This window comes from Canis lupus, chromosome 8, assembly GCF_003254725.2.
Source record: "Canis lupus dingo isolate Sandy chromosome 8, ASM325472v2, whole genome shotgun sequence".
In the NCBI taxonomy this organism is placed as follows: domain Eukaryota; kingdom Metazoa; phylum Chordata; class Mammalia; order Carnivora; family Canidae; genus Canis; species Canis lupus.
The window spans coordinates 26822568-26845737 of NC_064250.1; the positions used below are offsets into that span (position 1 = coordinate 26822568).

A 23170-nucleotide genomic window follows, 5' to 3' on the forward strand; every position below is an offset into this window, starting at 1 on the left:
TCTGACTGCACCACTTAAGCGCCCTCAACCAACCTTTAATAAAAGTGCCAAAACAATGTAGAAAGAATAGTTTTTTTAATAAATGGTGCTGAGACAACTGCCTAGTCACATGCAAAAGAATGAAGTTGAGCCCCTTCTTCACACTATATACCAAAATCAATTTAAAAGTGATCATATACTGGAAGTACAGGTGCAGGCAGTGGAGTAGGGGACTCTGCTTCTGATGGCAGGGTCTCAGGAAAGAACAGTAGGCCAGCTGTGAAGCTGAAATAGCCAAAGAAGCAGGCTAAGAAAATGAACTAGGAAGATAAAGCACTTAAGCAGAAACAAAAAGAGAAGACATTTGAGGGCTAAAAGTGAAAGCTGCAGAAAAGGATCTTCTGGCCACAGTTGGAATTAAGAAATCTGGCAAAAAATAAGCCAGATTTGATCCCAGGCTTATGAGGCAAAGGTGATCCCTCATTCTAAATTCCTGTTTAAACATCTAGATTACCTACCATATCTGTTGCCACCTACAGCTAGAATAAAGTGTCATCTTGGATCCTGTTGTACATTTAGGAATAAACTTCTGTTAAAAAAAAAAAAATCAGACAGTCGCTCATCTTCTCTTTTTTTCTTTTCACTCAGTCATTTCTACCTCAGCTCTGAGTCAGAGTAAGCCCAGCCCAGACTCCTGCCAATCTACCCTAATTCTGTACCACCTGGAATTAAACCGACTCATGGGGGGAGGGAGAGTGATCATAGATCTAAATGTTAGAGCTAAGGCTATAATAAAACTCTTAGAAGAAAAAATGTATGAGTAATTTTTCAGGTTAGGCAATGATTTCTGAGACACATCACAAAAACTATAAGCAACAAAAGAAAAAAAGATAACTGGGCTTCAAAACTAAAAGCTTCTGTGCCTTAAAATATATCATCAAGAAAGTAAAAAGGAGGGCAGCCGGGTGGCTCAGCAGTTTAGTGCTGCCTTCAGCCCAGGGCCTGATCCTAGAGTCCCAGGATCGAGTCCCACAATCGAGTCCCACATCAGGCTCCCTGCATGGAGCCTGCTTCTCCCTCTGCCTGTGTCTCTGCCTCTCTCTCTGTGTGACTGTCATGAATAAATAAATAAAATCTTAAAAGAAAAAAAGGAAAAATCTATAGGAGAAAATTTTTAGTATTATTTAAAATATTATTATTACTATTATTACTATTTTATTTTATACATAAAAATTTAGTATTTTTGTAATGTTTCAGTAAATATCATATAGCTAATAAGGGGCTATATCTAGAATATATGAAAAACACATACAGCTCAAGAATAGAGACAAATACCCCAATTTTTATTTTTATTTTTTCAAATACCCCAATTTTTAAATGGACAAAAGATTTGAATAGACATTTTTTCCAAAGAAGATAAATGAGTGGCCAATAAGCATAAGAAAAGATGCTCAGCACCATTAATTACTAGGGAAGTGCAAATCAAAACCACATTGACATACCATTTCACATCCACTAGGATGACTAAAATAAAAGAGACAGACAATAACAGGTTTTGGCCAGGATGTAGAGACACTGGAATCATCATTAGTTTCTCACGGCAATTTATTTTTTAAAGATTTTATTTATTCATTCATGAGAGACAGAGAGAGAGAGAGAGAGGACAGAGACATAGGAAGAGGGAGGAGCAGGCTCCCTGTGGGGAGCCTGATGTGGGACTCCATCCCAGGATCCCAAGATCACACCCTGAGCCAGAAGCAGCTGCTCAACCACTGAGCCACCCAAGTGCCCCACTGATGGCAATTTAAAGTAGTGCACAATTTTGAAAAACCAGTTTGCCAGTTCCTAAAAATGTTAAAATTGGAGTTACCAAATGACCCAGGAATTTCACTCCTAGGTATGTATCTGAGAGAAATGAAAACATAATAAGCCCATGCAAAATCTTGTACAAAAATGTCCACAGTAGCATTATTCATAAGTCAAGTGTGGAAACAACCCAAATGTCTATCAACTGATAGAGGTAAACAGAATGTGGTATACCTATACAATGGAATATAAAAATGAATTCTGATTCATGCCATAAGATGAATGAACCTTGAGAACATTATGTTAAGTAAATGAAGCCAGTCACATAAGATAACATATTGTAGAATTCTATTTATAGGAAATGTCCAGAATAGGCATCCACAGAGACAGAAAGTATATTAGTGGTTGCCAGGAGCTGGGGAGAGGTAGAAATAGGAAGTGGGAAGTATTGGGAACAACTATTAATGGATACAGGGTTTCTTTTCAAGGTGATGATTATGTTCTAAAATTAGAGCTGATACTTGCACACTTTTATGAATATACAAAAAATCGAACTGAACACTTTAATAAAAGGATGAATTATATGGTATATGAATTGTATGTCAATAAATCTATGTTTAAAACTACATGGAGTTAGTCATACCACCTTTTCTAAAGTTATTTCCTAATATTAGATTTTGAAAATTACATAAAGAAAGAAAAGCCAGTTTTTAAAAAAATTCAACACTAAACATCATTACAAAAATGCTAGTTCTAAAAAAAAAAAAAAAAACCCAAAAATGCTAGTTCTAAGTCAAGGCCCTAGGAAAATGCCTTACCTTGCCACATTGCTTGTAGGAAATTCCCTTTTGCTTACAATACTCATAGATGAGGGCTGCACCTTGTACACACAATTTAGCTTTCAGAGATTCAGGTTTGTAGTAAATGCCACTATGTATGACACCACTGTTATGTCCAGTCTGGTGAACAGCTACCGGACAAGAGAAACAAGGTAAGAGAAACTACACAGTGCATAGAAAACCTACAAAGTGGAGGAACAAACCTAGCTAAAGCTATTAGAGACCACATTATTGAAAATTCCGCCTGACTTTGTTCTTACAGGCAGAGCACTGGTAACTTCTAGTAACCATGCCACATTCCCCCCAGCCCATCCTTGACTTCAGTTACAACTCTGGTACACAAACCCACCTCTCACTACAAGTAAACCACTTCAAGCATCCACTATAGCTTTGGGCATTCTGCCCCAGGGCCTTTCCTAACCAGTGAAGATGTGAGGGGAGAAAAGACTATGCCTCAACATCCCTAGGGGTAATCCTCAGACAGTAGAAACACTAGCTGATGGATAAATGTGCACAATCCCTTGAAATGTTTATGTAGCTCCTCAGAGGTCCCAGAGGAATCAAGCTCACAACAGCAACCTTGATAATGTACCCTCCTTGGCTTTTCCTCCTTTCCGGTTTACTCTGCACACCCCCTCGCTCCTGCCTCCTAAACAACCTCTCAAATAAATCACCTCAAGTTCTAGTTTGAGGCTCTGCTTTATGAAGAACCCAAACTAGGGTACAAACATCAACATTCAACACAAAAGATGTAGAACTGAGAAAATGAGCAGGTACTCAGGTTAGGCCCAAAGAGCAACATTGATATTATACATACCTAGATGTTTCTCTTTTTCCAGAACACCAATGGAAAGTGTTGGATGCCGCAGGATGAGTGCTCTGGCAGAGGCAAGGCCCACAATTCCGCCACCAATAATGACTACGTCAAATGAGCTTTAAGAGAAAGTCACCTTTAAAGCATGTTTACTGTAGATCTCATCAAACTTCGTGTGCACAATTTTCATGATCAGTGGACGATCAAACTATTAATTTGTAATCATTAAAATCAAATATTTATTGGGCTTTATGCTATTGGCTTCTTAACAGAAAAGCCTTTAAGAATTACGGCATTGCTGGGTCAGTAGTATAACAGCTACACCCAGCAGGCAGGGCAGCAAGTTCCCCAAGCTGCTCTCAATCTCTAAATCTCCATAGCCCTCTGCCAGGACTGGCTGCATCTGCAGTTACTGTGTTAAGCATCACACTCTTCTCTACCATCTATTCACTTGAAACTCAAGTACAGGGGCACCTGGGTGGCTCAATCTGTGCTGCATCTGATTCTTGGTTTCCGAGGCTCAGGTCATGATTGTGGGTCATGAGATGAGCCCCCTCGCTCAGTAATGAGTCTGCTTGAGGATTCTTTCTCCTTCCCCCTTTGCTCCTCCCCCTGCTTGTATGCACACACCCTCTCTCTCTTAAATGAATAAATAAAATCTTTAAAAGAAAAAGATTAAGAAGGGCATGTATAGTCTACCAATTCAGCAACAAGAAGCAGAAAAGATTACCTTTAGCACCTACCTCATGGCCAACAAATCTAGTTTGATAGGAACATGGCCAATCTTGCCTTTTCAATACCCCACCTATTTCATCTCCTTCCTGCACTAAATTATTTTGATGCAAATTCTAAACATCATTAAATATTTTAATATGTTATTTCTAAAAAGCCTCTTTAAAGCATGCACATAAACCAATATTCTAAATTTTTTAATTTTACTTTTAGTTTTTTGTTGTTTTTTAATCTTAACTGGCTCCACACCCAAAGTGGACCTTGAACCACCCTGAGATCAAAAGTCACATGCTCTACCAACTAAACATGAATCTTTGCCATTAATTGAATTTAAATTAAAAATTAAAAATAAAAAAAATAAATCTTTACCATCGTATAACACACTCCACTCAAATCAGATAATTGCTTTAGGCCTTGATGGTGGCACAACTTCCTTTGTTCTGTGCTCACTCATATGCAGGAAAAACAGATCTTTGGGCTTATATCTTACCCAATTTGGGCCACATCATTGGTCTCCCACTCTTCCTCAGGCCATTCTTTGGATTGTTGAAGATGTTAAAGGATATAATGGTCCCTTTTTTAGTCCCAAATATGGACTCCACCCATCTCAAGTCTTTCTGTAAGGGAAATTCTAACATTCAGAACCTGGATCCCAGGTGCATGACTTCATGTTTTATACTTTCTTGGGAACCTCTGGTGTACTTTTCTTTTATAAATCAATGCTCAGTATTTCTCAATGGATATTCCTCTTATGGCCCTACATTAAAAAACATGCCTACAATGAAAAAAAATCAAGCATGTACTAACTAAACATGACTGAGCAACTACGCTGCTGGGCATCTATCTCAGAAAAATAAAAACCAATGTTCATACAAAAACCTGTACATAAGATGTTCACAGTAGCTTTACTCATAATAGTCCCAAATTATAAACAGTCCAGATGTTCTTCAAATGGTGAATGGTCAAACTGTAATACATCCATGCCATGGAACAATTAGAGGGAATCCACTGTCATTATAGGCAACATCTTGGATGAATCTCAAAGACATTATGCTGTGTGAAAAGAGCCAATCTCAAAAGGTTATATACTGTGTGGCTCTGCTTATACAACATGCTCAAAATGACAAAATCTTAGAGCTAGAGAATAGATTAGTGGTTGCCAAGGGTTAGGAAGGGTGGAGAGACGGGATGTGAATATAAAGGGATTTGGTAACACAAGAGATGTCTTTGTGGCAATGAAACATTTCTTTATTTGTGGTGGCAGTTACACAAATTAACATGATTAAATTGCATAGAATCACACACAAATGAGTGCATGTAAAAACCGATGAAATGTGAACAAGGTCTGTGGATTGTGCCAATGTCAATCTCCTAATTTTGATATTGTACTATAGTTAGGTAAGATCCTATCATTGGGGTAAATTGGCTGAAGGATGCATAAAATCTGGTGAGTTTTTTTTCAATTTCCTGTGGCTCTATAATTATTTCTTTTAACAACTATAAACAAAACCATCACTAATCCTACTTCTCTTCCCTTAAGAAAAGCAATCCCAAAATAATTGTCTACGTACCCCCTTCTATGACTCACAAATTCTATGCCACTCTGATCCACTAACTAAACCACTAACACACACAGCAACCAGTCAAATTTGGAAACCTCAACATTTAATCACTCCCTATTCTTTAAAAACCCTTTAAAAGGCTCCCAATGCTCTCAGAATAAAATTCACTATGTGGCTAAAATAAAATCCCTGCTGTGATGCAGCCTCTCTCCAGGGCCATTCCACACCACCTCTGTTCCACTAAGCTCTGGTCACGCTCAGCTCGTCCACCTTCCAGTTCTTGAACTAGCCAAGAGCTTTCCAGCTGTAAAGCCTCAGCATAAGCCGTTCCCTCTACAGAGAGCAGAGAAAGACAGTGGCTTCCAAACTTCAAATGGGATCTCCATATGGGAGAGATGGGATCTCCAAACTTCAAATCACAGGACACTTACTTGTGCAGGCTTTGATTAGCAACTGCACCGCTTCTCACAGGGGCAACTCTATGCAGTGGTTGCCAGGACCTGATGGGTTTAAGAACGGTTTCAGGCCTTTCGAGCAACACCGCGCAGGGATGCCAGCTAATAAACAGTATATTTGATCGCTTGGTGTGGTAGGGCCTTGAATCCTTAAAAGGACCACCTACAGGAGAGACTAGGCTCCGACTCACAATGGAGCCTTTAAGGAGCTTAAGTGACCCATCCAAGAACTGAACAGGAGGTGCAGGGACAGTATCCAAAACCAGAGCTGCTCTGGACCTCTCTACTCCACACCGCCTTACTCTTTTCATCCGGCACACAAACACAACGAATGAATCCTAGAAGGAAACTGCTGGGATCCGAGGCTGGGATCCCAGGCTCCACCGGATCCTGACCTTCTCTCACGCCCGGGAGAGGGAAGCAGAGCAAGGGCAGAGGTCCAGCAAGGGGCGCCTCAAGGAGAAGCAGCAGTAGTAGCACAGGCGACGAGGGCAGGCCAGCGGCTACTCACCGGGTGCTGGCTCTGCGGCCACCCTGGCACAGCGGCCAGGGCCTCCCCTGCGCCGGCCTGCGCGCCGCAGAGAAGCCCCCGGGGAAACCCCCGCGGGCCCGGCTGCAGGCTCCGCTCAGGTAACGCAGCGCCGGCACCATGGCCTGCGCCCCCTCCCCGGCCCTCCCCGGCCCTCCCCGGCCCTCCCTCGGCCTCCAGAGCCCGCCCCCGGAGCCGGACGCGGCAGAGCTCCCGGCGCCGCCTGGCCCCGCCTCCCACTCAAGGGCCAATCGAGCGCGCACCTTCGCCCCACGTGGGAGCGGCGCCAGTGGCCAATGAGCGCGCGCGGCGGAGGGCGAAGGGCAGGCCGGCGGCGCCGAGGACGCGGGGCGCGCTCGCTTCCTCCTGCGCTGTGAGTAGCGGAGCTGGGCCCTGAGCGAGGCGGCGGCGGGCGGGTGGCTGCGCTCCGCTCTGCGCTTTCCCTCTCCCGCTGTTGGGCTGGCGGGAAAGCTGGTCCGTCGACTCGCGCGTCCTCGGTCCTCGCCGCCCAGCGTCCTCGGGATTTGGGGAGAAGGTCTGGGCGTGACTGGGGTGACGGGCCCGGCGGCCTCCCCGCCAGGCCCCCCTAGGCCCCCCCCACCCCCCGATAGCTGGAGGCCGGCTGCGGGCCGCGGGCCGCGGGCGGAGGCCCACCAGGGGCGGGGCCTGTCCCTCCCTAGCTCGGGGGCGGGACGGCCACGCCGGGCAGCCTGCAGCCTCCCGGACTTGTTTTTGAGCCGCTCCTGGCGGGGTCATTTCTTGGTGCTGTAAACAGCGAGCGTCTAGGAGAACCAGACGCGCGGTCTTCGCCGTCGTGTAACTGTCTGTTTCCTTATCTTAAACGCTGGGTGGAGACGGGGTTTTAAATATGCTGTGCGGGGCTGCGGACGCGCCTCCCTGGACCGCGCCCTTCACCCGGTGGTCCTATCCGTAAGGCGAGAGACGTGGGCTACGTAATCCCTAGACGACCTCCTGACCCTAAAGCTGTGTGATTCACCGTCACCGTGGCAGTTGAACACCTGTACTCTGTGCTTAGTGGCAGTTTTTGATTTTTAGGATCAGAACAGCTGAACACAGGGGCACCTGGGTGACTCAGTCGTTCAAGCGTCTGCCGTTGGCTCAGGTCATGATGCCGGGGTCCTGGGATCCAGCCCCACATGGGGGCTCCCCGCTCAGCGGGGCCCTGCTTTTCCTTCCCTCTCTCCCTCTGTCTGTAGCTCCCCCTGGTTGTGCTCTGTCGGTCAAATAAATACATAAAATTTAAAAATTAAAAAAAAAAACAGCTGAACAGAACAAAAATAGAATGTTAAAAACTTTATTGCTGGAAGGACTTTGAATTTGGTTCCAGCCCGTGGTCTGGTTGCTTGTGAATCTCATTTCACCTCTTTGCCTTAGTTCCTCCTCTGTGAACTAGGAGTAATAATGTCCCGCTTATAGGGCTGTTGTGTGGATTGCAGGAGATAAGGCTCATAGGTGTTTAGCACAGTGAAGTACAGTTGACTTTGAAGACCAAGGATTTGAACACTTAAAAGAGATATTTTTCAATAAGTCCCATACAGTAATACAAATGTATTTTCCTTGTGATTTTCTTAACATTTTCTTTCTCTAGTTTTTTTTTTTTTTTTTTGTTTTGTTTTTTAAGATTTTATCCGTCCCTTAGTGAGAGACACATAGAGAGAGAGACAGAGGCATAGGCAGAGGGAGAATCAGGCTTCCTGCGGGGAGCCCGATGAGGGACTCCATCCCAGAACTCCAGGATCACCTGAGCCAAAGGCAGAGGCTCAACCACTGAGCCACCCAGGTGTCCCTCTCTAGTTTACTTTATTATAATAATACAGTATATAATACATATAACATGCAAACTATGTGTTAACTATGTTATTAGGCTTCTAATCAAATGGGAAGCTGTGAGTAGTTAAATTTGAGAGTCAGAAGTTATATGCAGATTTTCAACCCCTGGAGTAGGGGGCGTTTTAATCCCTGTGTTTAAGGGTAAACTATACTGGATAAATGACTACTCTTATTATGTTTAAATAATTTTACTTTCTAGACAGTTGAATACTTTATTTATGAACACAAGGTAGAATGTTACCTGCTTTTCCCATTACAAATAAAAAAAGAGACGGTTGTTTGTTAAATTCAATTTTTTTTGTTTTGAGATCACTGTAGAGTCCTGCACAGCTATAAGGAACAATAGAGATCCTGGATATCCTTTACCCATTCTCCTCCAATGATAACATCTTGCAAAATTGTAGTGTAGTATGATAACTAGGAAATTGACATTGACACATTCCATTGATCTTATACACATTTCCCCAGTTTTACATTTGTGTATTTGGTTCTATGTAGGTTTTTTTTTTTTTTTTTTTAAGGATTTTTAAAAATTTATCCATGGGAGGCAGAGACACAGGCAGAGGGAGAAGCAGGCTCCTCACAGGGAGCCTGACATGGGACTCCATCCTGGAACCCCAGGATCACACCCTGAGCCAAAGACAGGCCTTCAACCACTGAGCCACCCAGGTGTCCCTGGTTCTACATAGTTTTTATCACATATGTAGATTGTCGTGTTGCCACCACAGTCAAGCTACAACACCCATCACCACAGGGATTCCTCCTGGTGCCCTTCTATAAATACACTTCATTCCTGCAAGGCACCCCTCCCCAGTCTATCTCCCTTTCTAAAATGTTGCCATTTTGAGCATGTTCTATAAACCGAATTACAAAGTATGTAAATTTTTGGATTAGCTTTTTTTTTTTCACTCAGCATAATCCCTTGAAATCCATCCAGATTGTTGCAAGTCTCAAGGGTTTATTCCTTATTGCTGAGTATAGTATTTCAAGGTATGAATATACCACAATAGGTTTAACCGTTCACCCTTCGAATGACAACTGAGTTCTAGTTTTAAGCTATTTGAAATAAAGCTGCTATGAACATCAGTATACTGCTTCTTGTGTGAACCTGTTTTTATTTACGTGGAATTAATGCCCGAGAGTCCAGTTGCTGGGTCATATAGGATAAGCACATGTTCAGCTTTGTAAAAAATTGCCAGACTGTTTTTACAAAGTGGCTGTGCCTTTATATGTCCTACCAGCAATGTTTGAGTAATCTAGTGTCTCCTTATCACCAGCAATTGGTGTTGTTACTATTTTTTATTTAACCATTCTGATAGGTAGGTAGTGGAGATGGTTATTTTTTTAGTTTGCACAAGATGTGGTGGATTTGTTATTAGGTTAAATACAGAATTATACATTTCTGTGGTCTGTGGTCAGACTTTCATGGGTCACTTGAACCGAAAGTAGTGACTTGTTTACCATATGATTTTGAGTACATGCTGCTTAGTTTAGCAAGGTGAAAAAACAATACACCTGCTCTTTGTATAAATTTTTTTTTCTGTTATCCCCTCGCCTAGGTTTGACTGTACATTAATTTGTTTCAATTAAGTGATTTCAAATCAAAAGCTCACCTTACATTCATACACCCCATGATGTCTTTAGTATGACATCTGTATTCATGTCCCTACCCTCAGCTGAATAGTCATGTTCATTTTCCATCTGTGTCAGAACCCATAAGGTGTTACTTCAATGAGCCCCCTGTGATGCTGGCCTAGGAATGACTTTGGGGAACTTTGTTTCCAATTCCTCAATTCCTAATGAATTCTTTAGTTCTATTTCACTAGACTTTACATACCTCAGGAATAAGAATTGGCATCAATATTGAGTAATCTGCAGTGAGGTGGGGCTATAATTTGGGGAAAGACTTTCCCAATTCCAATAACACCCCACCCCTCCAAATTTTATTTACCCTCAAAAACTAGTCCCCCCCCCCCTTTTTTTAAAGATTTTATTTATTCATGAAAGACAGAGGCAGAGACATAGGCAGAGGGAGAAGCAGGCTTCATGCAGGGAGCCTGATGTGGGACTTGGATTCGGGACTCCAGGATCATGCCCTGAGCCAATGACAGAAAGTCAAACCCTGAGCCACACAGGCATCCCCAAAAACTAGTTCTTTAGTTCAGTCTTTTGACCCATTTAGCCATCACTTTGAATAGCCCTGCTAAGTAAAAACAGAACTTCCACTTAAACAAAACAAAACAAAACAAAAAAAAACTTACTCTTTTTATGCAAATAGGGGAACTCTCAACCAAACCTACTCAGAGACATTTTGTGTATATACTATTTTGAATTAAACCTTAGAAGTCTGGCCTCCTCTAAGTAACAAGCAAAATTGTAATTTTTAGAAATGTGCTCCAAGCCAGGTTCTGATAGTAATGAAGGAGCTTTTTAAAATGATTTTAGGGGCGGCCCTGGAGGCTCAGCGGTTTAGTGCCGCCTTTGGCCCAGGGCCTGATCCTGGAGTCCCAGGATCGAGTCCCACATCAGGCTCCCTGCATGGAGCCTGCTTCTCCCTCTGCCTGTGTCTCTGCCTCTCTCTCTTTCTCTGTGTCTCTCATGAATAAATAAATAAAATATTTTAAAAATAAATTTTAAAAATAATAATGATTTTAATTTCTGGATTATTTATTGAAAAAATAATTTAGTGGTTATTTTTCTTAACTTGCTGTTAACTTTTTTTTTTAATCATTAGAGCTAAATTCACCAACTCACCACTAGAGGTCTCCTCTTTCCTTATAGAAACCATTCCCAGAGGTTGCTGCTTAAATTCATCTGAAATTTCTAAAATCAATTAGCACAGGCACATTTGAGAATGTAAAAACCTACCAATTAATTTTTTTCCTTTGTTGCCAAGGAAAAATTTTCTTAAATTATTTAAAATATAACATCTAATACTTTTAGAGACCATAGTGGGAATAAGGTTAGCCTTTCCTTTAAGCTGAAATATGAGGTAAACAAAAGTGAATCAAGTACTCGATTTTCACAGACCACTAATTTACCCGGTTAATAACAGTCTCTCTGATTTTGCCTTTCTCTATGGAAATATATCAACCACTGAAGACTACTAATTGGCAAATATTTATTAAATTTTTTCATTAGGGGGATGGAAATGTGCTAGGTGCTATGAAAAATGAAAATGAGTAAGATGTGATCCTTGCTCTCCTTTTTGCTCTGCATACTTTTTTTTCTGCCTAACTTGAAACCCTTAATTATCCTTTAAGCCTCATCTCAAAAGACACCTCCAGGGTGAAGCCTCTTCACTTCCTCCTCTAGGCTTTCACGGAATTTGTTCATACCTCTATTAAGACATATTGCATGCTATTTATTTGTTTATATGTTGTCTATCATACTAGACTACATTCTATGAGGACAAGGAACTTTGTCTTTCTCCTCTGTTGTTTTTTTAATCTTACCATTGTATCTCTGGCACTAAGTATAGCAGACATTCAATAAATATTTATTGAGTGAGTGAATGGATGGATGGAGATGGCATTTGAATAAGCTCTTGAAATTCCACGGGATGGGAATGGGGTGTGTGCGTGGGGAAGTAAATAGAACAGCCTAATTGGATGCTGGAAAGCTCAGATAAATGAGATTGGCAGCCAGTGGAGTTATCAGAGGTGGGCATAGGTGGAGAGAGATTTAACAAAAAGCTAGGAAGGGCTGAGAACAAGAGAGTGATAGCGGGGAGGTTTTGGGAATGAAGGCAGATGATGGTGGAAAAGAGATGAAGAGGGAAGATGGTTCCAGCTTCTGTCCTCAGACTTCATCTCTCACTGTTCTAGAACCTCAACATCTTCGATCACTCCTCGGTTCTAAGGTGATTCCCACTCAGACCTCTTTCTTGTCTCTTTATTTCCCCAGTTCTAGTACCATCCAGGACTGAGGAAAAAGCCATGGACTGGTGGGAAGAAGAACTAGGTTCAAGTTTCAATGCTGCCACCAATTAGCTATGAAACATTGAGGAAGTCCTTTTAAATGTATGCATTTATTAATACCCCACCTTGTTCCAGAAGGGATTTAGAGTGTCAGCAAGTTACTTGATATCAGGGCTTCAGTTTCCTCATCCCTAAATGGTCTAGGAGGTCTAAGTTCATTCCAGTTCTCCCACTTTGTGCTTCTGATTCAAATGATTTGTTGATTATCTCCACTTAGAAGTTCTGCTAACCCTTCATATTGAGAATATGAAAAACTGGGGATAGAGGTGGGGGAAACTACAATTTGCCCTCCTGACACTGATTTGTATTAATGGCATCACCATCCAACTGGTGACCTGAGACCAAAACTTAATGTCATGATGATACTAGCTATTCTAGCCCTTGCCCCAACATCTCAGTGAGCCATGTGGAATCCACCCTGTATTGTCATTCTCACTCTTTCCCCTACTTGGTCCTTTCCCATGGCCACATGTAGTTGAAACCCTTATTAGCTGTCTTTCTGTTCTGTTCTGTTGACCCTCAATCTTGATAATGTTGCTGAAGCATAGCTCTAACAGTGCCAGTGCTCTTTGCTAAAACCTCAGTGACTCACAACTACCTGCAGAACAGTCCAGACTCCCTTGCTGATCAGGCAAGATCCTTCCTGAGGTGACTGTGTAAATTGTCTGCCTCCTTTTCTCAGGATCCCCATGTACTAACCAAACTGAACTACAAAGTGCCTTGAACATTTCTGCCTCATCTAATCACCTGATGTACCTTCTGGCATTTTGCCTATTGAAATCATGGTCTGTTCTTATTTTAATTCTTTGAGGGATTTTTCAGGTTCTATCATTTATTTTAACTACCTGGTAACTTGTTTTAGCTCACTTCACCCAGCACTAAATTTTCAGCGACTCAAAGGCAGAAACCACATTTCATTTATCTTTGTTTTCCCCTGACTTAGCACACTACTAGAGAAACTTGAACTGAAATAAATCAGATTAAGACTCAGTTTAGAAATCACTTTCTCAACTCATGGTTATAAATTTTTACAGCTGGAAATCATCTGAGCAAATCATCTTATTTTACAAGTGAGAAAACCAGGGGTCAGTGAGGTGAAGCTACTTGCCCAGTCCTTCCTAGCTTCCCTTGCACAATTCTTTGTTTGCACTATTCTGGTGATACTATGTGCAGCCTTGGCATAGAAAATTCTGTTTTCAGGGATCCCTGGGTGGCTCAGTGGTTTCGCGCTTGCCTTTGGCCTGGAGTGCGATCCTGGAGTCCTGGGATCCAGTCCCGCGTCAGGCTCCCTGCATGGAGCCTGCTTCTCCCTCTGCCTGTGTCTCTGCTTCCTCTCTCTCTCTCTCTCTCTCTCTCTCTCTCTCTATATATATATATATATATATATAAAAATCATGAATAAATAAAATAAATCTTAAAAAAAAGAAAATTCTGTTTTCATGTCTCCTCTCCCTTTCTGGATATAAGCGTCTTAACCTCAACACATTTCTCCCTAGGTGATTTCAGTTTGTCATTTTGATGTTGGAAATGTAGACTGGGAGTAGAGCTGGTTTCAGCAAATGTGTAGGTTCACTGCCTGCATGGCCATCTGGTGGCAACACTGCAGGCTGACTCCAGTTGAGGGTTGAAGAGTGAAACTTAACATTAGGCTGGAAGGAACCTTAGGGACCGTCCAATCCAGCCCCTCTTTTCTGTAGGAAAAAAAAAAAAAAAACAGGAGTGTCTTGCTCAATAACTCTGAGTGGCAAATGACTCACCAGCTTTGCTGGCACAAGAGCATTGACTTTGAGGTTGTAAAGTAAGTTTACTGTATGTATGGGACTCTGATTGCCAGCTGATGATCTAATATGAATACTATTTTGTGTGTCTAGATCAAATGATGCTGTTTGGAAAAATTTCCCAGCAGTTGTGTGGCTTAAAGAAACTCCCATGGTCATGTGACTGCAGAAACTTCTGGGGCTGGTTGAATGCAGTGTTTAATAAGTAAGTTACTCCAGCTAAAGTGAAGAAACATGGGGATTATTACAGCTAGATGAGTTCCCAGTAGCTAATTGGTTATTTCTTGTATTTCAAATGCTTTTTTGTACAGTGTGTGAGATATGATCCTAATTTGTTTAAAAACCAAACATACATAGAAACATTGAATAAAGACCAGAAAAATAGATTACAAAGTATTAATTGACCAGGTTGCAGGATTTCAGTGATTTTTCTTATTTGTCATTTTGATGCCTTTCAAGCTGTCTAAAATGAAAATATATTTTTTGTAACCAGAAAAGCTTACCGAATGTGATTTTAGAATATTCTCTGGCTTCTTAATTAGCCTTTTGAATACTACCAAGGGGACTCAAGTTTTTCAAAAAGCAGGTGGCATGCTTCGAAACACCATTTTGAAACTAATGGAACTAATCTCCTTGTTGCTTAATGTAACATTAACACCACTAACTAGAGAAAACAGCATATGTAGAAATTAATAAATATCACTTAATGAGATTAATTTGAACATGGACTCAAATTATTCCCTTTTATATTTTATCATTAATAAAAACAATAACCAAGTGTGGTCATTCACTCACTACGTAGTTCCTGAGTACCTCCTGGTGTCAAGCACGGTGCTACATATGAATCAATGAAGACTCACATCTGCCTGATAGCTCATGTAAAAATAATAGGCCTTGACAAGAGTTCATTTGGAAACAAAAACAAGGTAGCAGGAAGAGCCAGCATATGTTGTTTTTTTCCCCATGGCTCTCACTAATATACTTATCTCCCTCCTTAGTCATTTGAAAGGAAAAGTTATTGAAGTGCCTTATTTATGTTGATGACTAGAGTTAATCAGCTAGTGATCACACTAAAAACTGACTGCTTTTGTTGTCCTGCCAACAGAGTGGATCACGAACGCATTCGGGATGTGGGACCCGACCGGGCAGCATCTGAGTGGCTGCTGCGCTGCGGCGCCATGGTGCGCTACCACGGCCAGGAGCGGTGGCAGAAGGACTACAACAACCTCCCCACAGGACCTCTGGACAAATACAAGATTCAGGCGATTGATGCCACGGACTCTTGTATCATGAGCATTGGATTTGATCACTTGGGTAACTACCCTGTCATTGCTTCTGGGAAATGTAGGTGATTTGCAGTGACATTTTGTTACAGTGGATTCACTGTTAGAGTCATAAGTGTGTCCTTTTTGCCCTTTCCAGTACAATCCAGTCTTTTTTCCTGTGTGTGACTTTTAAAACTTATATAAAGGTTACAAACACTTTCTTCGCTCTTCTCCTTCATTAAGCTTGTCTCTACATGCCTTTATTTTGTGTTTATTGGTTTAAAATTCAAGGCCATGTTTACCAAACTATTTTTGTCAAATTTCTGTCATCTGAGAAACCCTCAATAGTGTAAGAATTATTATACCCATACAGCTTCTGCTTGTATGGCTTTTTTCCCTCTAATACATGGGCATCTGATTACAGAATGGTCCTGTCCATCAGTACAACCTGTATAGTGAATACCTTGTATGGTTAATAGGGTCACTAATCATCCAAGTCTTACAAGGGACTAAAAGGTTTTCCGGAACATAGGATTTTCAGTCTAAAACCAGAAGAGTCCTGGCCAAACTAGTTATTTTAATAGTAGAGCAGATTCTTAAAATGTACCTTTTATCTCCCAGAGGGCCTACAGCATGTTGAAAAAATAAGACTATGCAAGTGTCATTATATTGAGGATAACTGTTTGGAGAGACTTGGTAAACTTGAAAATTTACAAAAAAGCATATTGGAAATGGAAATAATTTCATGTGGGAATATCACAGACAAAGGCATCATGGCTTTATATCACTTAAGGTAAGTGGTCAGTGCTAAAATGGAAACTTAACCATATAGGTCAAAATGAATAATTAGAATTTAAATTAAAACAATTTTTTTTAGTATATGTGCTGCTGAAGTGAGCACAAAACAAAAATTTTTAAAGTAAACTCTACCCCAATGTGGGGCTCGAACTCACAACCCTGAGATCAAGCATTGCATGCTCTTATCAACTGAGCCAGCCATTTGCTATATGCTTCCTCTCAATGTTTTAAAGCATTTTTCCCCATATTCTGACAGTAACCTCAGTATCACAGGAAGTTTGAGAAATTTTAAGTTTTTGTTTTGTTTTTTTATTAATTTCTGTACCCATTGTGGAGCTCAAAGCCACAACCCCAAGATCAAGAGTCGCATGCTCTTACAAATAAGCCAGCCAGGAATTCCCCTCACCTTTTACTTTTAAGCTTATTTCTTTTTAGCAGAGAAATTTTAAACATTAGAACCAAAAGTGGTAGATTATCTCTTACATTAGTTGAGGCTTTGAGGTGTTATCTTTTAGTAACTTTAAGAACTTCCCTAATTTTTTTTCCTTTCTAGAGTAAGATTCATTTTTTGTATTTCTCATGCAAAGGATTTCTATGCCATAATACATATACAGTATTTGGAAAGATTCAGCTAGAATTATTGATGTAATTCAGAACGATTAAACTTCCCAAGGTCTGGCTTGGTTCCTAGCATGAATTTCATTTAAAGTAGCACTCTTAAAATGGCTGTTCTAAGAGTCATTTTGAAAGTACAGTGTGATATAAATGCATTCTGTGTGTAATTTTTTCTAAAAGCCATTAACTAGGGTTTATTTTTAATGCTTTAAGAGTAAAGGCCAAAATGAGGTCACATTTTTTTCCTTTTCTTTTTGCAGAAACCTCAAGTATTTGTTGTTAAGTGATCTTCCTGGAGTAAGAGAAAAAGAAAACCTTATCCAAATCTTTAAGACAGCACTGCCTTCTTTGGAACTAAAATTAGACTTGAAGTAAAATAATAATATTCAATAAGTGTCTTATTTCAATATAAAGTATCATTTGAAATTGTTGGTTCTAAACAGCAATAACTATTTTGTAATCATCCACAGACCGTAAGGATGTCATATCATGACATTCCAGAAGCAGAGTCCATCATGTAGAAAATAAATATTCAGACATGACTCACTGAAGGTACTAGGTTGGAAGAAAAAAAACTTATGCACATTAAGTCATTTTAAGAGAAAATGGAAACCAAGTAGCAGTTTAATTCTAATATATTCCTCATTTTATATACATATCTATATAGATAACTCTTGATGTAGATACTGACATAGAGTTCTTTAATGTGATTTAAATGTGCAACATAAATGTGCCATAAATGGGCATCTGGGTGGCTCAGTAGGTAGAAGCATCTGCCTTCTGCTCGGGTCATGATCCCAAGGTCCTGGGATCAAGCCTTGCATGGGGCTCCCTGCTCAGCAGGAGTCTGCTTCTCTCTCTGTCCCACACACTGCTTGTTCTCTCTCTCTCTCCCCGTCTCTATCTCTCAAATAATAAAATCTTTTAAAAAAATAAATGCACAAAACAGATATTCTTTATCAGAAATTTATATTACTGTTACCTTTTAAAATTATTGAAGAATGTTACTATACATGTACAGTTATGAAAAACTGAAAGCTAAATTTCAGATTCATTGGTGGAGTGAATTATGAAAGGCGGTTGGTAGTTGAAGTATTCATAATGCTTCCCAGGATTTGCATGCATTTCTCATGACCCTCATTCCTGTGTTCTTTATAACATGCACCTTTCTCTGAATGAATACTCTCTGCCTAATTTGTCTATTTTGTAAGCTTACTCTGAGGTTTTATTAAAACTAGACATGAAGACTTGACTGAATTCTAATAGTTTTGCTGACTGCAGTAGAACAGAGGAAATGATCATGAAGACCAACACAGTTACACTTATGTTTTGCTTAAATTAAAATATTGCATTGAATAGAGAATCTTAATTAGAAACTAATTTTTATTCCCCATATTTTGGATACTGCTTCCTATGAGCTCAGGGACATCAAAAAGAAGTATAAGCACAAAATTCAATTTATATCTAGAAAGCAATGACGAAGAATATCATAAACAGATAAAAACAGATCTTTATTTTTACCTGCTTGAAATGGCTCTGGTTCTTTTACTGTTAACTTGTAGATTTCTGTATGTTTGGTTTGAACATTCAGCTCTTGACTTGACAGGAAATAATTTTAAAATAAACACTGTATGATGCAGCCTTCGGATAGAAAAATGAATTTCAGTTGTGTTTAGAAGAGAGGCTTATGTAAATAGCACATACCATAAATGATATACCATCTACAAATAAAATTGCCACTGTCAACTATAAAGGCAGAAAACAGAAAATTAAAAAAAAAAAAAAAAGGCCTAGGCTATAGACCAGTGTCCTGTGAAACAGTGGTGATTCCATGCTGAACGAAAGGTTACAGCTACAGTTAAATCAAGCATTAGTACACATTTAATACAACTCATTAGAAAAAAATGAACGCTTCCATCTCCAATTTGTTTGATTTTTGTGTGGTGAGGCAACTGATTCACTACAATTTAGTCTGGAACTACTTTTGTATTCTGAATGGTTTTCTATAGAACTACTGAATGAATTAGGCAGTTACAGTCATCTGCCTCGTCAAGTGCGTTGTTTGGGTTAAAAAGGAAAAGAGAAAATGTAAACTAGTCACAGAAGTGGGATGGCCTTCCTTGTCATTTGAATCCAAGCCCCATAAGAAGAATTAGATGATGCTAGGACTAGTCTTTAACCCATTGTCAGCTCTTTGCAAGAAGCTACATACATCAGAAGCCTTAGGATATTAAACTGGCTGGAGTAGCCAAAATGATTGAGCAGATGCCCAAGTTTGATGAGTTAACTCAGCAGTAACTGAATAAAGTCAAATGCTGTCATGAAGGAAGTTACTGTAGCAGTAAACTAGTAAGAGCACAGAGGCAATGTTTTGAAGATAAAGTAAAATACACTCCCAAAACCACAGCTGGGAACCAGTAAGGGAACAGCAGTAGCACATCAACCAAAACTGGCAATGAGCTTTCAAGAAACAGACGTGAGCTTCATGTTGCCCTTGTGTTCAAGGGACGAGGGTGAAAAGCTTTTGAAATAGGAGCGGTAGAGTAAAAGTTAATTATATGTCATCATTTTAAGTACCACGATACAAAACTAGGAATTTTGGGCTACTTGTTATCAGTTCTTAGCATAGTATAAATATGTGTACACACGTATGTAGGTATGTATACTATACATACATATAGTACAAAGGTGTATTTCAGGGAAAATATCAGTTTACAACCTAACATCTTTCATGATCCAAGTAAAAACTCATAAGCAATTTCTTCCAGAACCCAGAACACTATAGTCCTGCCTCTAGATCTGTCTCTCAAGTCGGCGACTGAGCTGGAGAGAATGAAGAACTAATTACTTTCAGGCTGATAGTCTCAGTTCCCATTAAGTCTGTAGATCTTGTTCTACCCACTGACTGCCTTGGTCAGCTGCCAGGCAGGCTTCACACCATGGTTTGCAGGGGGAATTGGGTCACCTGTAGATGGGTTATGTAAACCCATCTTGCCTGCAAAAATGACGAAGATGCATCCTTTACTACAAGGTAAAGATAAAAGCATATGTAAAAATGCCTACAAACATTAAAAACATAAGCAAATAGATTTGTTATGACAATCCATGATTTTAAGTATTTTGAACAACTCTTAAATATTCCAAAAATGTTTTAAACTATAAAAATTAAGAGAGCAAGCAGAAAATAGAATTTTAAGCATTTTGATTTCAGGAACTAAAACTCTTCTTGAATATGATGACAGTCTGAAAAGGCAGGGGATAGGACTCAAGGCAGAAGCGCTACAAGAAAAATACATAAGGGTGTTTTGTAATTCATTAACATTGTGAGTGTTTTCAAGCAAATGTACATGTTTTGTTTTCTTCAAATTACTGATGAATTCCTTTTTCATCTTCCATCTCCAAGCTCCTTAAATGTTTGGAAAATGGTAGTTAAGTTTCTTCATATTCCAGTAGTACTTCTTATTATCCAGAGCTGGAAGGAAGCCACTGCTAGTTAGCTGAGGTAGGCACTGCAACTGCAATTACAAAACACAGGATTAGGTTCAATGCCAAGCACTCTTTTCGTTATTGAGAACATCTCACAAAAGAGGTAAATAAGTCCGTTTTTCAGCACAAAAATACTTTTTCTGTACAGAATCCAGGACCTAAGGGAGGACAAAATGTTTACATTTGTTCTCTTTTTCCTTTTAAAGATTTATCTTGTTAAAAGATTGTATTTATTTGTTCATGGGAGACAGAGAGAGGCAGAGACATAGGCAGAGGGAGAAGCAGGCTCCCCGTGGAGAGCCCAATGTGGGACTGACCCCAGGACCCTGGGATCATGCCCTGAACTGAAAGCAGATGCTTAACCACTTAGCCACCCAGGTGTCCCTTAAAAATTTGTTTTATATTAAGCAAGACATGCACATTCTAGAAAATTTAGAGAATATGAAAAAGAAGGAAAAATTGACATGAACATTATTGGAAAAAAGACCTAGATTTACAGGAGGTAAGAGCCTGCTGGGACCTGAGGGATCATTTAAAGCAATGCTTGGTCTGAGAAGCAAAGAAAACTGATGCCTGGAGCACTTTAATTTGCCCCCTTTCCCTTTAGTTAAAAAGGCAAAACTGTTCCCTCCATGCTCCCAGAAAATGTTTGAATTTATTGTCAGTGTCAAATGAAAGTAAGGAGAACATAAAAAGAAATATACTATATGGCCTTAGGTATCTGAAAAGCAGTTATTTTTTAGCATTTCAAACAGTTGTATCCTTCCAGTCCTATATGCAAGACATCAACTAGTGGGTTTCCCTTCTTTCAAGTAGAAATATTCCCACCAAGACCCTTTACTCTTGAACACAAAGGAACAGCAAGCTAAGTGGTAACTCTGGGCTTGGGGGCCATTGTCTATTCTGGCCTGTATTGCTACCTGGGTCATACACGACAGAGAATAAAACAAAGCTTTCTTAATTTTGTAACTCAGGTCTGTCTATCTTAGGACCCCACAGTTCATGCTGCCCCTGATCCGTCGGATTGTCCATCCTCTTCTTTCCTCCAAACTTCACATACATATCCCCCAGATGCCATTCAGCACGCTGCATGGGGGGGCTGCCAAGGGAAAAATCATTTATAGAGGAAGGGCTACCTAAGCAGATCCAGAAGGGACCAGGAGTAGCCAACTCCTCTCAGTCCATTCTCAATTACTACAGCTATGGGCTTACAACAGGACACCGAATGTAAGGCTATTTTGCAGACTTCATACCAGTCCCGTCTCTCCACGGGCTGCCGTGGGCAGCGTGGACGCTCTCCTGTAAGATAGGCTGTTCTGCTGATATCACCGAGAGCACTGCTCGCCGCACCTGCCTGGCCAAGGCTGACCATTAGAAGACTGGGGGCGAAACGGTGCCATTTGGGGATGACCCTAGGAGGTGAGTCAACACTGAAAGTAACGTGATGACAGCGAGCTGCCGGGGACAAATCGGATTTCGTTCTCCAAAGTACAAAGAGCACGCTCAGCGGGACTCACGCCCGTGGACCTGCCTGAGACCTGTGCTCACGCGCCCCGGCCGCTCTGAGCGGCTCCGAGCCGCAGGGCAGGGGCGCCTTCGGGACCGAGCGACACGGGCCTCGGAGGCAGGTGCGTCTGGCGCCCTTTGTCCTCGTGCTGGGACGAGGGTGCTGGAGCTGCAAGCCGCCGCCGCCGCCACCTCAAGGAGAGGTGCAGACTGCACCAGGTGGCCGGCGTGAGACCACTCGAAACTGCAGCCCGGGGGCTTCTGTAAAGCAGTGCCCCACTTTTACCCCAGGCAGGTGCTTTCGGCTCTGTCGTAGGGTCTTCCTTGTGGGTCTGTCAAGTTCTTTGGCCGAATCCCCCGTTTCTCTCATGCTGTCAAAATAGGGGTGCTGCAACAGCTGTTCACAGGTCAGCCTCTCAGCAGGATTCATGTGGAGACAGCCCTGAAAGGACAGAGAAGTCCCCATTCTTACTTCTTTAAAATTGTATTAACTTATTCAGATCGTTTTTCTTCTTTGACAGATCAAACCCTTCAGGTGGGAACAGGAAGGGGGAAAAGTAGGAAAAACACACCAATTATGATTTCAGTTCCTCCCACAAATATTCCTAAATGGGTAACCACACAATAAGTAAATAGTTTCTAGAAATGGTAACAAAAAATCCTTTTCCCCAGGAGGCAGTTCTGTTGTGGAGGCAGTTGGTGCTCTGCCCTGAGGGAGTAGGAGATGATTTTTGAGCTTGTCTCAGTATCCAACTGGAATAATCCACTTAACCAGTTTGGTCCCTTGTACATACTTTGTAAAAATTAGGGTTGTTGGTTTTTTTTTTTTTAATTAGGGTTTTTATTTTAAAAAATAATACCTACATGTGGTAAAAATAAAATTCATACAGAACACAGCAAAGCCTCCTCACCACTCTAGTTCTTCCCGTTCCCCCTTCTAGATTCAGCTACTCCTTTTTCTCTGGTATATTCTTCCAGAAATAACCTATGCATTACAGGATATATATGCATGCGTGGAATGAGAGGCATAATATACATGCCTTTATATTACATCATTCTTAACCATTTGCTTTGTCATTAAGTAGGCCGTAGGGCTCATACTTGGATAGATTAAATCTCACAATTACATACCCCAAGGAACTGTCTCAATTTTTAAAATTATATTATAAAGGCAT

The 23170-nt window shown here is 40.8% G+C and overlaps 3 protein-coding genes across 8 annotated transcripts in view; 1 reads left to right on the forward strand and 2 right to left on the reverse strand.

Annotated features, from left to right (window-relative positions):
* Positions 1 to 6896, reverse strand: part of L2HGDH (L-2-hydroxyglutarate dehydrogenase) — a 38684-nt gene extending 31788 nt beyond the window's left edge. For both annotated transcript variants that reach the window (XM_025444145.3, XM_025444144.3), the window contains exons 1-3: positions 6699 to 6896; positions 3442 to 3557; positions 2604 to 2755 (exon numbers count right to left, since the gene is read on the reverse strand). In XM_025444145.3, the coding sequence (XP_025299930.1) occupies positions 2604 to 2755; positions 3442 to 3557; positions 6699 to 6838 (408 nt within the window). In that variant the 5' untranslated portion in view covers positions 6839 to 6896. The remainder of the gene's footprint in view (positions 1 to 2603; positions 2756 to 3441; positions 3558 to 6698) is intronic.
* A 78-nt stretch (positions 6897 to 6974) lies between these two features.
* DMAC2L (distal membrane arm assembly component 2 like) lies at positions 6975 to 18255 on the forward strand. Of its 4 annotated transcripts, none has more exons than XM_025444147.3 (5): positions 6975 to 7089; positions 14419 to 14530; positions 15431 to 15639; positions 16212 to 16383; positions 17264 to 18255. In XM_025444147.3, the coding sequence occupies exons 2-5, from the start codon at positions 14424 to 14426 to the stop codon at positions 17376 to 17378; spliced, it is 603 nt and encodes a 200-aa protein (XP_025299932.1). In that variant the 5' UTR covers positions 6975 to 7089; positions 14419 to 14423; the 3' UTR covers positions 17379 to 18255. The 4 variants fall into 4 exon arrangements, with proteins under 4 accessions (XP_025299932.1, XP_048969107.1, XP_048969106.1 ...); XM_049113149.1 differs by lacking the exon at positions 6975 to 7089 and adding an exon at positions 7514 to 7532; XM_025444148.3 differs by lacking the exon at positions 6975 to 7089 and adding an exon at positions 12479 to 12589.
* A 240-nt stretch (positions 18256 to 18495) lies between these two features.
* Positions 18496 to 23170, reverse strand: part of CDKL1 (cyclin dependent kinase like 1) — a 56472-nt gene continuing 51797 nt past the window's right edge. For both annotated transcript variants that reach the window (XM_025444146.3, XM_035719929.2), the window contains 2 exons: positions 22282 to 22437; positions 18496 to 20518 (listed from right to left, as the gene is read on the reverse strand). In XM_025444146.3, the coding sequence (XP_025299931.1) occupies positions 20411 to 20518; positions 22282 to 22437 (264 nt within the window). In that variant the 3' untranslated portion in view covers positions 18496 to 20410. The remainder of the gene's footprint in view (positions 20519 to 22281; positions 22438 to 23170) is intronic.

What these genes read in the sequence shown, in the direction of transcription:
- DMAC2L (XM_025444147.3), top strand. Translation starts at nt 14,424, where the DNA reads ATGATGCTGTTTGGAAAAATTTCCCAGCAGTTGTGTGGCTTAAAGAAA. An exon ending in TTGAATGCAGTGTTTAATAA is followed by an intron (nt 14,531 to 15,430) that starts GTAAGTTACTCC and finishes TCCTGCCAACAG; the next exon opens with AGTGGATCACGAACGCATTC. An exon ending in CATTGGATTTGATCACTTGG is followed by an intron (nt 15,640 to 16,211) that starts GTAACTACCCTG and finishes TTTATCTCCCAG; the next exon opens with AGGGCCTACAGCATGTTGAA.